Source organism: Notolepis coatsorum, assembly GCF_963971535.1.
Source record: "Notolepis coatsorum genome assembly, chromosome: 2".
In the NCBI taxonomy this organism is placed as follows: Eukaryota; Metazoa; Chordata; class Actinopteri; order Aulopiformes; family Paralepididae; genus Notolepis; species Notolepis coatsorum.
Genome location: NC_140166.1, coordinates 37,534,130 through 37,550,212, shown reverse-complemented (window position 1 = coordinate 37,550,212; position 16,083 = coordinate 37,534,130). Strand labels below are relative to the sequence as shown.

The 16,083-nt window shown below is 41.7% G+C and overlaps 1 protein-coding gene across 1 annotated transcript in view; it reads right to left on the bottom strand.

The window, feature by feature from the left end:
• Positions 1-16,083, bottom strand: part of rufy3 (RUN and FYVE domain containing 3) — an 85,420-nt gene that overhangs the window by 16,435 nt on the left and 52,902 nt on the right. The window contains exons 6-12 of the mRNA XM_084337999.1: positions 14,821-14,885; positions 14,401-14,466; positions 14,234-14,303; positions 12,027-12,119; positions 10,212-10,298; positions 7,278-7,445; positions 2,082-2,179 (exon numbers count right to left, since the gene is read on the bottom strand). Coding sequence (XP_084194125.1) covers positions 2,082-2,179; positions 7,278-7,445; positions 10,212-10,298; positions 12,027-12,119; positions 14,234-14,303; positions 14,401-14,466; positions 14,821-14,885 — 647 coding nt within the window. The remainder of the gene's footprint in view (positions 1-2,081; positions 2,180-7,277; positions 7,446-10,211; positions 10,299-12,026; positions 12,120-14,233; positions 14,304-14,400; positions 14,467-14,820; positions 14,886-16,083) is intronic.

Here is a 16,083-nt window from a genome sequence, read left to right as displayed (position 1 = left end):
TATGGATGAGCACTACCGGTTCAAAGGTTAATATCCGGTTGGCGATCTGCAGATCGGCCACCAGATGGCGCTCTTGAACCGCTAGAGAGTTGAGTGGAGCTTTGCACTGTGTCTCAGGGCTCCGGAAAGGAAATATGATTTCGATGACAGATTTTTTAAATATTGACATCAAAGACGAGTTACGGCGTCTTCGGCAGAATGAGCATGGCTCGGAATGACGTGAAAACTCGTTCCCGGCGATCATAGTGTTAATATATTTAAACGTTTTTTTTTTATGACGAGCAAACAGTCTTTCATACCCTCAGTCAGACAGCAAACTGGCCACCATCATCTTGACTTGATATTAGGGATATCCGATATTATCGGTCTACCGATATTATCGGCCGATATCGACATTAAAATGTGATATCGGAAAATATCGGTATCGGTTTTCAATTTTTTTAATTTATTATTATTATTATTATTTTTATTTTTTTTACATTTCTATAGAAATGATGTCCGATATTATCGGCCGATATCGGCATTAAAATGTGATATCGGTTGATATCGGTATCGGAAATTAAGAGTTGGACAATATCGGTATATCGGTAAAAAAGCCAATATCGAGCATCCCTACTTGATATTTAAGAAATCTCCCATTTCAAAGCATTATTGAACAAAAGATGACCTACCGTAATTCCTCTAATAGTAACCGGGTCTCAAATACAAGCCGGGTCTCTATTAATGGCCGGGTGCGCTCTTGAGCTAAGCAACTATAAGCCGGCCTCCTAATACAAGCCGGGTTACTAATATACTGAGCTGCATACTGAGCTAGTTACTTGATTTCACTTTGAAAACGTTGAAATGACCAGTGACCACCTGTAATTGCACTGTTTACTATTTCATACAGTACTTGGTTTCAATAAATGAACCCAGTACATTTTACTGGGTTCAAACTGACACAAGATGTTGATTTATTCATTATGATCCGTTTGAAAATTTGAAATATAGGCCTCCCTCTTATACAGGCCTCCTCCTAATACAAGCCTGGTACCCGCTACAGTTGAAACAAATACAAGCCGGGGTTACTATTAGAGGAATTACGGTATTTAATAAATGATGACCACTTAATAATAATTTATAAACACTGTGAGAAGCATATTTTATATAAATGTACGACTTTGCTGCGGTCTCGCTCTTCCTACCCCAGATGTGCGCCAAGTACACTGTTTTGGAGTGTATTGGGCGCACATCGCAAACGCACTCAAATCTTCATGAGACAAATGCCTTGTGTGTTGTCCATGGTTGGGAACGAAAGAGGAGGCAATAAAGACAATACCGATATGAATTGTATCCACAACCCATACATTTTCATTTAACCATCAGCAGGAAAAGGCCAACTGTACGAAACATTGTGCCATTGTGCACAGAACACAGTTAGTCTACGTTAGTCCCCATTATGTATAATGTTGGTCCCCCATGTCCTTTTACAGGCTGTGTTGGACATTCTAAAAATAGATTAAGTTACATTCAAGTAATCAATTTAAATTCTGAAATTCAGGTCATTTCTTGATCTGTGAAAAGAATTAAACACCCGTTCCTAACAACTAATAAGCACATCTGACTGATACTGTGTCATTATGTGAAATAGTTTTTGCTTCAAACGTTTTGGAAACTATTATTTTAGCTATTTAATTTTTTTCTTATCTATCGTTTTATTTCATTTGTTGGTTTTGTAAAGTGATTTGGACCACTGTTTTGAAAAGTGCTATATAATTCAAATGTATTATTAGTGGGCTATTCTGTCTATTATACCTCCCCCTTTTTGTGATCTTCTATATAACACTTGTCATAGAGAATGCGGGAGGCATCATTGGACTCAGTAGAGTAGCTTTTCATTGGTTTAGGTTAGCCCTGCCCCCTTTATGAACTGCTTATTGTAGAGCCTTGTGGGAGGCATCATTGGACTCAGTAGAGTAATTGTCCAATGGTGTAGGTTAACCCCGCCCCCTGTACTTTAGCCACACATCCTTTCATAACAACCCTTTCATTAAACCAACATCAAATGTTGGTTTCATCTTGAATCGTGTGGGCATCCTCACCTGATCTCCAACTGTTTTATAGTCCCGGCCATCTGGTTAGTTTTCTCTTCCAAGCGAGAGATGACTTCACTCTTCTGTTTAGCACTGGTCTCAGAGCTCTGCAGAACAAATCCCAATGTTACCAGGTTTAGAAAACATCGGTAAGTTACCAGTAGTTCAATGGTTTAGAACACATCCTTAGATTCCTTAACCACTTAACGTTCCGACGGCCTGCTTAACACATTTAGCAACACGTCACACTGTGTTTCAACACATCGGTTGAAAGCTAAAGATTCAAGATTCAAGAGATTTATTTGTCACATACACATCCAGACATGTAGTGAAATGAAGGTTGCCATGTCCACATTGATTGTGCAAAAATACAATAATAAGATAGAATAGATAATAAAATAGACATGATAAAGTAATAAGAATAAAATACAATACAGTGCTAAGCTAAGAAGCATTGTAACACATTATGTACAATAATATACAATATACAGTTACGGTATGTATTTTTAAAGTGACCTTTTTTTGTAGTGTGTGAGAGAGTGCAAGTGAGGATGTGTGTTTGTGTGTGCGTGTGTGTTTATGTGTGCTTGTGTGTGGAGAGATCAGTGTTCAGTGTTCTGATGGCCTGGAAGAAGAAGCTGTGTCTGAGTCTCTCTGTTCTTGCAGCATGTATGTGGAGGCGCTTGCCTGACCGCAAATGGCTGTCATTTGATTGACACACCGCTTGACATATTACATGCTTCCAATCTCGGGTTATAAGACCAAACAGCCAACAAGCCTCAGTTTTGAAAAAGTGACCACCTCTAGTTTCGCCTCTCAATGACCAGACAAATCACCACTGATGCTGAAAATTATTGACCGTTTCTGTAGCCAATGAAATTCAGAAAAGAATGACATCTTACTCTAGTTGGTTTTCTGAGACAATAACACGGCGTGACAGCGATAGACGGCTGTAAATGTGTTGTGATGTGCGATGGCCCGAGGGCGGTGTTTTTAAGAGGTTAAAACAGCTGCAGTTGTGGAATCAGCGAGGACAAGGCTGCAGCTACAGAAACCTTCTGGACGACTCCAGCGAGAAGTTCCCACAGTGATTGATAAGAGATGTACGTTAATATTATCTTCATGTTTGGCTGCTTGCTCAGGCATCAGAGGCCACACTGATATAAAGGTAAGACAGAACCTACACAGGTTCAAGTAGGGTTGAGCCTGATCAAAGCTCTATAGGGAGGTGTAGTGGTTACGTCATTGTTGTTTCCGGCCGGTCCACCTCGCTTGAAATCGCAATGTATTTCCCCATTGCCCATTTCTAAATCGTCTCGTTTAAAACAAATAAAGCATGAACATTTGCATGGTGTACCTTTCTGTGCGTATTCATCCACAATCTATATATAGCTCAACATGAAAATATTCGCAATTAATCGTAAAATAATTACGTTGAATTTTATTTAAACAAAAAATGCTTAAACAATAATGTTAGTGATAGAAGGGAACTCATTTTGTGCAAAAAATGGAAAGCTTGCCAATGTTCATGAGGCAGAATTATTACAATAGCAGATAATACATTTTCCCAATGATAAACGGGTTGACCGCGCGGACGTCAGACTACACCTCCCTATTGCGTAGCATCACCCTTGTGCATTGAGAATCCAGGGCCCTCATTCATCAACGTGGACGTAGAATATGTTCTATTTCCACACGTAAGCACGGAATGTAGAACTAGTGTACGCACAGGGAAGTCGGGATTCATCACACGGTGCGTACGCAGGCTCTACGCTCCTCCGTAGAACTTTGTTCTACCGTCAATGCTCGTGCATGATTATCCATATATGGTCATGAAAGTGAGGAAACACCCCCCATGGGATGTGAAATAATGGACTGACCCGAGCGGTACTCTGAGAAACTCCACGGAGAATTCACTGCTGTCGAACCAAGAAGACACTATCGCGTATTATGGGATAAATAAAAGGCGGATTTGTAAACGGTGATGTCAGATATCAACGGCTCCCTAAGACCATTGCTGCAATTCTGCCTGGACAGCTCAAAATACTAATAAAGACCGTTCGTTGACCACTGTTTGGCGTTGGTTGTGTGTCATTATAACCGTGCTGTAATATGAATGCCTTTATTAGTTGTGTTCGATTGGCTATATGATTTTTAGAGGCATCAATTTTGTTGTCGGCTAATAAAGACCGCGCTGGAATATGACTGCCTTTTCCCGTGTTGTTTGATTAATACCCAGGGATTAGAGTTCTCCTCAATTTGATTCCAAATCGCGATGGATCTCCCGTCAATTTTCTACCTGCTGCATATGATTTCTAGAGGCATACTACAATCCATTTTGATGTCAGTATTGGGTAGCCTACATAAACAATAATACGAGAGCTATACAAGAACAATGAATCTTACTGCCATGTATGATGTAGCAGATACGCCATGTGTAGCCTGCCTATATGTGATCAATACAAACATGAACTTGAATTCCATCATGTCTGTGTGCGGGTCACTGCGGGAACTCACAAGGCTGTTGTCACAATGTAAATAAGAACGTGCACTGAAAAGTTACAGTATGTAGTTGGTTGATAATTTGTATGACAGTCAGTAAACCCTTGCAAAAAGTATCCGTTTTATTTAATGAATTGAAAACATTCAGCATCGCCTTCCTCCCGGCATCCAGCAATAACATGTATATGCGCATCGCAACATTGACTGAGTGGAATCCCTTTCTATTCACATAACTGCATTTGTGATGGAGCTTTGACAGCTACAGTAACAGTCTATTGGTCGATCCATCTCCAATATCACGATGGACCGTGCCGCGGTGGCAAAGACCCGAGGGTGGAGAGGATCTTGAATGAATTCCATCATCATATATATATGTTGTGTGTCTGTCCACTATGTTTGTTACTTTGTTATTCCCCCCCCCCTATCTATGTAAAGCGACCTTGGGTCTCTTGAAAGGCGCTATATAAAATGAAGCTATTATTATTATTGTTATTATTATTATTATCATCACATCTGTGCGGGAGCTCACAAATAGACTGTTAGTCTCAGTGAAGTTTCAACGGAGGTCATCTATTCTAACCAACAAATTGAAGTAGAAAGCATTTCGTGACCAATCTTATTTGGAAACATGACACACAAAATAATTTGCTTTTTATTTGAAACAATATCTAATCGCGTTTGGAGGTTGGTGTTTTGCGTCTGCCCCCCCGTGCCAAACAAGCAGGCCAACCTCTTGTTCGCGTGTGAGCCCGTTATAATTACACTACTGTCGCTATTTTACAATGAACTATAATGAATTACGGGTCATACAGAAGTTGAACACTAATGCACGGAAGCTTATTTCCGCCTTGAAACTAATGCAGGACTGAGGAGTGCTTATGCGTAGTAACGATATTCTACCACTGGGCGCCAGGTACGCCTGGTCTGACCTGTGCGTAGATGTAAGCACGGAGTCAAGTTCAAATCGAAATTGATGAATCCCACTCTTTGCTTAGAAATGATCGTACGCACAGGGTAAGCACAGATCTGTGCGTAGAACACGTTGATGAATGAGGGCCCAGGTCCTTTGCCTCCTGTCAACCAATGTGCCAAGTTTCATCCAAATCATCATGGTTATCTCTTCTCCCTCTACACTAAATCACTGGGTAACATTATCACGTCTCATGGCTTCTCCTACCATTGTTATGCCGACGATACTCAACTCTTCCTCTCCTTCCCTCCCTCAGATATCCACGTCTCTGTGCGGATCTCGGCCTGTCTGTCCGACATCTCAGCCTGGATGACGTCCAACCACCTCAAACTGAACCTAAGCAAAACAGAATTGCTCCACCTGCCGGCCAAATCCTCCCCCCTAACCGACCTTTCAATCACAGTCGAGAATGCAGCTGTGACTGCGTCCCCGACCGCCAAGAACCTTGGTGTTGTCCTCGACGACCAGTTGAACTTCTCTGCTCACATCGCAGCGACGACCAGAACCTGCCGATTCCTCCTGAGCAACGTCAGAAGGATACGCCCCTTCCTGACAAAAGAAGCCACCCAACTCCTCGTCCAATCAACAGTCATCTCCCGCCTCGACTACTGCAATGCACTGCTCGCTGGCCTCCCGGCCACTGCCACTAAGCCTCTTCAACTCATTCAGAACGCAGCGGCCCGCCTGATCTCAAACCTACCGAAGTCGGCCCATGTCACCCCACTTCTTAGGGACCTGCACTGGCTCCCCATTGCTGCACGAATCCGCTTCAAGGCCCTCGACCTAGCATACCGTGCGGCAAAGGGAACCGCTCCCGCCTACCTCCGGTCAATGGTCTCTAACTACACACCCTCAAGACCCCTACGCTCTGCATCTTCTGGCCGCCTCAGACCTACTCCTATCCAAACTCCGGGAGGGTCATCAAAGAGAAGTCGCCTATTCTCAGTCCTTGCCCCACAATGGTGGAATGAACTACCCACCCCAGTTAGGACAGCCGAATCACGTCCAATCTTTCGCCGTCGACTAAAGACGCACTTCTTCAACCATTATCTGAATTAAAAAAAAAAAAAAAAAAAAAAAAAAAAAAAAAATCTAACCCTAACTAACCGTACTGTCATGCACTTGTCCTAATAAACTAACCTACACTGTAGCACTCAACACTTTGATGAACATTGTTGCTCAGCTGATAGAGTTGTGCCCTTCCTGATGGCTTGTCGTACAGAACTTGTAAGTCGCTTTGGATAAAAGCGTCAGCTAAATGACTAAATGTAAATGTAAATGTAAATGAAGTGGTTAGACACTCACACAGGAGTGATTGCAATTCCCCCTTGCTAAGCACTTTGCACATGCGGTGTAAATATAGATCTGTTTTACTCAAGTAAGTTATAAAGAAATCTACAGTCGCAAAATACAACAAATAGAATATTAAAACTCATGTTTACCGGTTACCTAGCAGGGGTGGGGGTGGGAGGGTCGATACAGCACAGTATTGTGATATTTTGCGTAGCAATATTGTATCGATACACAGATACAAGTTTTGAAGAGACTTGATCTCATTAGATCAAACAGACATTGTTCCTTTGGGGGACTTAATTAACAGTTTAAAAAAAGGCATATACTCAGCAATCGCAAAATGTTTAAAATCGCAACAATATAGTATCATGACAAAATCTTACAGTGGGTCCTCTGGCGATTCACACCCCTATCGTTAGTCCTTGTATGGAGCCTCTCACCTGTGATTTGTGGGAGAGCTGCTGGTTGAGGCTCCGCAGGTCTTCTAGCTGCTGTCGGAGCTCCACCAGGGCGTCCTGCTTCTCACAGATGTCCTTCTCCAGCATCTTCATGGACAGCTCCATCTCCTGCTTCATACCGATCTGCAGCTCCAGCTCCTTCTCCACGTCCTCAACACACATCACAAACACTACAATGAAGGAATCTTCTATCTCCAAATGCAGCGTCCCTGCGGGTTTTAACGAGGTAGATTTTGACTTTTTATGACTTAAATTCTACCTTGAATAGAATTTAATACCCATTTCATGGCCATACTGGCAAAAATGTACGAAGGAGAAGAAGAAATACCATACAAATTGTCTAACGAGTTTGGACTTTTTACAACTGAAATAAATGTTTTTGTTATTACAGAGTACTGAAAGAAGTAAGAAACAGAGTATCCGCTGATGACATTTCCGCTCCGGTTGTTGTTTGTGTTTGTGCGCTTACGTATTTAACAGTATTTTACTATATTTTTACTTTGGATTTTGGATTGGTTGCTTGGTTTGACCCCCCACCTGGACTGCTCTTTGATTCGCGGATTACGGATTTAGTACTGTGGCTAGGCTAGCTAACTAGCCTGTGTTAGCATCACGGCTAGGATCGCCTAGTCCAGGGGTTCTCAAACTTTTCATACCGTGACCCCATTTCATTTAGGATTTTTTTTGGGAACCCCACACTTAATGTATCGCATAATTTCAATGTGGAATTAAGGAATATGAAAATAAAAGCACACGTTGTTGAACTTGATCATGCATATTTATTAGAAAATGTAATTACAGCACTACGGTATGTTATCAATACACATTTATAAAACGAGGCATATTTAGCCAAAATATGTTGCCAGAACATTAAAAAATATATTATGATTATATTTTTTTAGTTTCCAATGCGCACCCCACTGTCACCTACCCACGACCCCAATTTGGGTCACGACCCGCAGTTTGAGAACCACTGGCCTAGTCTGAAGACCAGAGGAGCTTCAATCTGGAGGATCAACAAATGTTAACAACTGGGCGGCTAAGTGGCGCAGTGGGCAAGGCGCTCGCCACTAACGCAGGAGATGCTGGGTTCGAGCCCAGCTCTCTGCGTTGCTTCCGGCTTGGCTGGTCGTTCATACTAATACAATTGGCAGTATTAGGGGGTGGGAAAGCCGGTGGGTGGGGATCGGACGTTGCGGACAGCGACTCCTACAGGTCGGTTGGTGCGCCTGTACAGCAGAATCAGGAAAGTATCGGGGGCAGCGTGAGCCTCCCACGTGCTACTCCTCGCCACTGAGAGATCGCGCTGTACAGGTGAAAAGATGCTACTGCTGCCTCCTCGTGTACCGGAGGGGACACGTGATGCAAGGCTTCGTCCACATTCCAGCCGACCAGTGGGAGGCATGGTCCAGCAACGTTCGAGACAGGGGAGGGAAGAATTGGATAACACGAAATTGGGATGGGAGAAAAATAGAAAAATGGGGAGAAAAAGTAGATTAAAAAAAATAAATTAAAATGTTAACTTCAACCAACGTGTCGACGTCACAACCAGAAATTCAAAATATTCAAATAAAAATAAATATCTAACCCTAACTAACCTTACTGTCATGCACTAATAAACTAACATACACCGTAGGACTCAACACTTTGATGAACATTGTTACTCAGCTGATAGAGTTGTGCCCTTCCTGATGACTTGTCATACAGAACTTGTAAGTCGCTTTGGATAAAAGCGTCAGCTAAATGACTACATGTAAATGTAAGTATCTTGTTGTCTATTCTCCTGAGTGACTGCTATTGGTAGCTGGTTAGCTGTACAGAGAGCTTGTTTAAATGTAGCCTTAGTTTGTTTCTTGGCACTGGTAGCAAGCAGTAAATGGTCTAGAGCAGCGGTTCCCAAAGTGGGGTCACGGGTAGGTGACAGTGCATTGGCATATAGTATATATAAAAAAATTCAAAAAAAACTCCAGGATAATCAGTGGAGATTTTGGGGTATTTACTCTGCTTGATGGCTTTTTGTAGGAACAGAATGTTGCAAAAAATTATTTGAAGCCCATCATCTGTAACCACTAGAAGGGCTCATTGAACAATTTCGTAGAGAGAGCGCAGACAATTTGGCATCAAAGATCCGTTCATTACGCATGACGCACACAGGGCTCCCACTGTCTGAGCAGGAAGCACTCAATGATTTTTCGTGTGACGGGCTACTGAAAGTCAAGTTCACTGGACAGGCCCTCGCAAAGTTCTGTATATCAGTCCGGAACGAGTACCCAGTGTTGTGTAATGCTGCGCTGAGAAAGCTTGTCCCCTTCGCATCAACATACCTCTGTGAGGCCGGATTTTCAGAGTAGAAGCCGATCTCCACCAAAGCGCACATGAGCGCATTTTCTTTTCATGTTCTGGCAACATATTTTGGCTAAATATGCCTTGTTTTATAAATGTGTATACAGAAACAATTCTGTTGCTTTTGTTGATAATATTCATTCATTTTATTGATAACATAGTGCTGTAATTTAATTTTCTAATAAATAAGCATGATCAAGGTCAACAACGTGTGCTTTTATTTTGATATTCCTTATTTCCATGTTGAAATTACGCAATACATTAAGTGTGGGGTCATCCTAAAAAATCCTAAATAAAATGGGGTTGTGGTATAAAAAAGTTTGAGAACCCCTGGTCTAGAGCTCGCTCATTCGCTTATTTTTATCTCATGTGTTCAGTTCATTCAAACATTTTACACATTCACCTTATAAGATGAATACAAAATAATATATAAAAAAATTGTTAATTAACCATTTAACCACGAATTTAATGAATTTAATTTAAAACAACCAGCTAACCGGATATCCTTGCACACCCCTAACCCAGAGACATTACAATAAGGTATACAACAATTTGTAAAAGCCTGAAACTCACCAATCGAAGCAGAGTCTCCTCTTTAAGTTGCTTGCGTGTTTCACCAAGTACTTGTCCATCTCCTGGTGCTGACTCACTTCTTATTGCCTGAGAGCAGGAGGCCACAACACATGAGTACAAAAGCAAGATGTTAGTTTTCTTTGAAAATGTTACAGAACAATATTTTCAAATAGGTCACACACATCTTTGAAGTTTTTTACAGCAAAAAAACACTCATTATGCATTTTAACAGCCTCTATACACGTCCTGTTCTCAACGGGCTGTTTATGTGTATGTACCTTTAAATGCAAATTACCTGCTCCCTAATGCCGCGCACCAGCACTGTGCGTGAACGATCAAACACAATTCTGATTAAACTGTCAAACTAAGCATTGCAGATCAAATATGACTTAAGATCCAGCTATTTCATTTACAACTTCCTGCTTAAAATGTTTCAGAAACATATTTTAGGTTTAACTTTATGTAGAAAGGAGAACGTTTACGAGCAAGCCGCCATTTTGTACACGCACAAGTCAAGGACCACCCATATGCAATGAGCATTTTGTGATTGGTCAGTGATTGTCCAGTCGTTATTCACTATGTCGATTATGGCTGCAATTCTGAATGGCTTATTTCAATAGAGAGTGACCATATTCTTGTCACAGCTAAACTGCAGAAACTGCACTATGTAAATATTTCACAATTTATCAGTGTTGGGACAGCCCCTCATTGTGTAAAAACAATGCAAAACACATTTTTAAAATAGGGGCCCTTTAAGACATTTACCTTTATTGGTTGTAAAACTAAAATAAATAAATAGTCTAGCCCTCCGTCAAGGATTATGAACCTACACAATGCAGCTTGGCTGCAGGGCTTATAGTTTGATAATCACTGCGTGGCACTGGCTACAAAGGAAAATCACTCCCCAGCACTGGGTTGGACCAGCTGTGTGTAAGTTAAAGTGTAAAGTCCACACTAGAGGCTTAGTAACTACTAATCAGCTACTAAAATTGGTTGCACCATGATTACTTAGTTAGGACATAAGCTAACTAGTTTGGACGTAAAGTCACTAAGGCAAGTGGCCAATCATCAACGGTCAAAGATAGTTTCATCGACATCCGGTTATCAGCTTTCTGGCCGGCATGAGCCACTTGGCATCGTAGCACGTTGTAGCAAGCTAGATCAATATTGAAATATAATTCAATAAATTAGGTCACTACTGGATTACTGTGTTGCAAGATGGAATGTTATTAATGGAAAAGATTATGCTGTGTGGCAGAAAAACTGCACTTCTACAATTAGTGAGTATAATTCTGTGACATTGTATGATTCACACCTACCCTAGGACGTGTGTATTACCCAGCATGCATTTAAATCTCTATCACTAGTTACTAATGTCAAGACACCCGTGGGAGCCTTGGCTCTGCCTGTTGACAGCTTAATTAGCAGAACAAAGCCACAGGCAGCTTGAGACACGCCCACAGTGTCACTGAGTGAAACTAGACTGAATTTTAGATTTAAGATTTTCAACAAATAGTTACTCAAGGTTACTTACTTCCAGTCAATATTACTGAGGTGAGTGATGCTCCACCTTCTGCTGTTGTCAATACAACAGCATACTAGGCACGGTTAGTATTGCTGCCTACACTCCAGACTAGGCACGGTTAGTATTGCTGCCTACACTCCAGACTAGGCACGGTTAGTATTGCTGCCTACACTCCAGACTAGGCACAGTTAGTATTGCTGCCTACACTCCAGACTAGGCACAGTTAGTATAGCTGCCTACACTACCCAGGTCTATTGCATCATGTTATGTATAAAAGATGAGGTGTTAACCTTCTTATTGGACTCCAGTTGGTAGGAGCTCTCCTCCTTGACTCGTTCCACATCCTCTTGCAAGGTGATAATCCTGTTGTTGGCAACTGCAAGCTGTCAAGACAATAACAGCATTTTACAAAGGCTATATACGTCAAGTCAAGTGGTCCTTTATTAATCCCCTGTTGAAATGCACGTGTCATAGCAGCATGGGGGAGGTACAGGCAGGGGAAAATATAATTGTAGAAATAGTAATAATAATAGTAATAGAGTAGAACATAAACGCTGTTGTCGTCTCGACAATAATGCACCTTGCGTTTTCTGAACAGTCAGGGTTTATACTTTAAATTACAGGGTTGTGTCAAGATTTGCAGAAGTAAACAACTAAGGTAAATTAAAGAAGGAAACATTAACATAATCATTTTGTCATCACCATATCTAGACTAGAGATCTGTACTACAGCAGGGGAAGATATGCCCGACTGACTGCTGTTGATGGAACATTATGTTGAGTCGATGTTATCTGGAAGGTTAACCCTTTCACTACCACACTACCAAAGCGTTAACCCTTTCACTGCAACAATACAGAAGGTGAACCCTTTCACTGCCACATGACAAAGGGTTAACCCTTTCACAACCACACTACAGGAGGTTAACCCTTTCACTACCACACAGTCGGTTAACCGTCTGTAGTGTGGTAGTGAAAGGTTAACCTTCTGTAGTGTGGTAGTGAAAGGTTAACCTTCTGTAGTGTGGTAGTGAAAAGGTTAGTGGTGTAATGTCCCGGCCTCAGGTGTTGGCCCGATTCAGACACAAAATTCTGCCTGGTTGAACCGCTTGGATATATTTATAACTAGGGATGCTCGATATTGGCTTTTTTACCGATACCGATATACCGATATTGTCCAACTCTTAATTTCCGATACCGATATCAACCGATATCACATTTTAATGCCGATATCGGCCGATAATATCGGTATTCCGATAATATCGGACATCATTTCTATAGAAATGAAGAAAAAAAATGTAAAACCGATACCGATATTTTCCGATATCACATTTTAATGCCGATATCGGCCGATAACATCGGTAGGCCGATAATATCGGACATCCCTATTTATAACATATTCTGCCAATAATATTTATCACATATTCAGCCAATAATATGCATCACATATTCAGCCAATAATATTTATCACATATTCAGCCAATAATATGTATCACATATTCAGCCAATAATAATTATCACATATTCAGCCAATACTATTTATCACATATTCAGTCAATAATATTTATCACATATTCAGCCAATAACATTGGGGAGTATATGTTAGCTGAGGTTTATTAGCTAGAGCATTCAGATGGTAAGGTTGACAATTTAGTTGTTTCTGCATACACATGATTACAATAGTCTCAAATTAATTTGGCCACTCCTTATTAACCCTTTCACTGCCACACTACAGAAGGTTAACCCTTTACTATCACACTAGTAAATGGTTAACCTTCTGTAGTGTGGCAGTGAAAGGGTTAACCTGCTGTTGTGTGGCAGTGAAAGGGTTAACCTTCTGTGTATTGTCAGTGAAAGGGTTAACCGTTTAGTGCGGCAGTGAAAGGGTTAAGACAAGTCAAGTCAAGAGTCAAGTCAAGAGTTTTATTTGTCACGGCATACGAGTATACAATGAAATGCGGGTGGTCTTGCCCGCAACGATGTGCAAATACAATAGTAATAATATATAATAGAATCCAATAGAACGACATTGTGCAATAAAACAAGTAAACAGAGTAGGGCATATCGGTATATGTACATGAGTTATTTACAGAGCATGGTAGGACATGCTAGGTCCTGTGGTAGTGCAATACACTGTTAGCTATGGATGAGGCACTGGGTCTTTATGTACATGCTATATTATACAATCTCAAGTTATACTATACTATTCTTAAAGTGACCTTTCCTTTTGTAAAGTGGCCATAAGTGTGAGCGTGTGCAGCATGAGTGTGTGCTTGCTCATGTTAAAGTGGCTGCTAGTGTGTGAGCGTGTACAGTGTGTGTGTCGTGTGTGTGCTCATGTGTGCTTGTGTGTGGAGAGTTCAGTGTTCAAGGCTCTGATGGCCTGGGGGAAGAAGCTGAGCCGAAGTCTCTGTCCTAGTAGCTGGTGTTCGCAAGACAAGGAGGAATAGAGAATACTGTTATTTTACTGATCCCCATGGCAACATGTCATTCTAACTCACCTCCTCTGTTAGTTTAGTGTTGGACTTTTCAAGAGCATCTACCTTGGCCTGGAGGTTATTTACCGAAGCACTGGGAATAGACAAAAAGGAATATCACATTACCATCAAGTCCAGCAGAGCAGAATGAGCATAATGAGATATGTCGTTTATTTTTGTTTTTTATATACCTTAAATGTCTGTTCAGCTCCTCAACATAATTCTTCTGGTCAAGAATTGCTGTGATCTGGCCATCACTGAAGCATGAGAAGAAGAGGTGTATAAAGGGTGGGTACAGGGGAGAAGTGATGTGTGGAGCAGAGCATTGTGCAAAAAGAGCACATGTGCAAACCTCCCTGCCCTGGATAAACAAAAGGTTTAGAAGATAATGTGTTTAAGCTAAGTACCAAGAGCTCTGCATCACTGAAACAAATAAATGCCCTGCTTATTAAAAGGACGTATGGAAATGCGTTTTGCCTAGTCTTAGGCAAAGGACTAGTCTTTTGCCTAGATTCTGATGTTATTTCTGTGATGAGGGGGGGGGGGTATTACAGGTTTGGCAGTTGATTGAAGCTCTAGTGTGACTTGGTGGAGGTTCACTCAGTACTCACCCCTCTGTGGTCTTGCTACTGTGTCCTCCGTCTTTGAGGTACATTGAAAAATCTATAACCCCGACCTGCGGAGGCAGTTGGAGAGAGAGAGCGGCAAGAAGGAAAAATTCAATCATCAGGCTGTTGCACTATGCAGTTTGGAGAGAGACATCCGTTTATATTTGAAAAGCCTTTTTATTATGGCATCATAAATCAAAACAAAATCATTTGTGGGCACTGTGAACTAGGGCTGTCAACGAATATTCTATATTCTAATTAATAATCAAATTGTTAAAAAAAACATACATTCGATTGTAAAATTTGATATTCGAATAAAACAGCCCCAGCGGTCTCCCTCTCGACTTCTCGCGTGTGTCTGAACGCACTGCATGACGGACAGGAGAGATGTGATATCTATTCATGGGATATTCACTGCGCCCTTTACAACAAATCGTCTATTGGCTGAGAAGCCTGGCATTCGTGAGACATCATGTCCGGAATGAATCAACCAGGAAATAGCTAACGGCTAATAGTTGTTGTCGTTGCTGTCGCTTCCAATTCGTGACGATGGCAGAGAGTTCAGATCCCAACTTGGCTCCGGAGAGAGTGATTTGCACTCCGAGCAATCTGAAAAGCCCCGTTTGGAAATACCAGTACTTCGGATTTATGCTGAACCAGTTAGCGTTACGTCAGCTACAGTTATAGCGTCAAGAATTGAAGCACACTAACCTTTGTGTTCTTTTATAGCTCTTTCTTTTTTATCTCTCCCCCCTATTTTTCCATATTTTTCTCCCATCCCAATTTAGTCGTTATGCTAATTCCCTTCCTGGTCGTTGCACGCTTTTGACCCCTACTATCGTCCTGGGGAGGGAGAAGACTACCAACATGCCTTCCTCCGATACATGTGGAGTCAGCCAGCCGCTTCTTTTCACCTGACAGCGAGGACTCTCATTGGGGGAGTGTAACGCGTGGGAGGATCACACTATCTCCCCCAGATCCCTTCCCTGGTGAACAGGGAATAGGAGTAATAGGACCAATAGGAGTAGCTGTTTACAACGACCAGGACACATACCCCACCGGCTTCCCACCCGCTAACACTGCCAATTGTGTTAGTAGGGACGACTGACCAAGCCGGAGGTACCGCTGACAGCTGGATTCGATCCCAGAGTCTCTGTGGTGGTAGGCAAGCGCTTAGTCCGCTGCGCTACCCAGTCGGCCCCTTTTATAGCTCTTTATTATAAATCATCCCTCAGTGCAAAACAACTTTGTTTAGTCATATTTCTA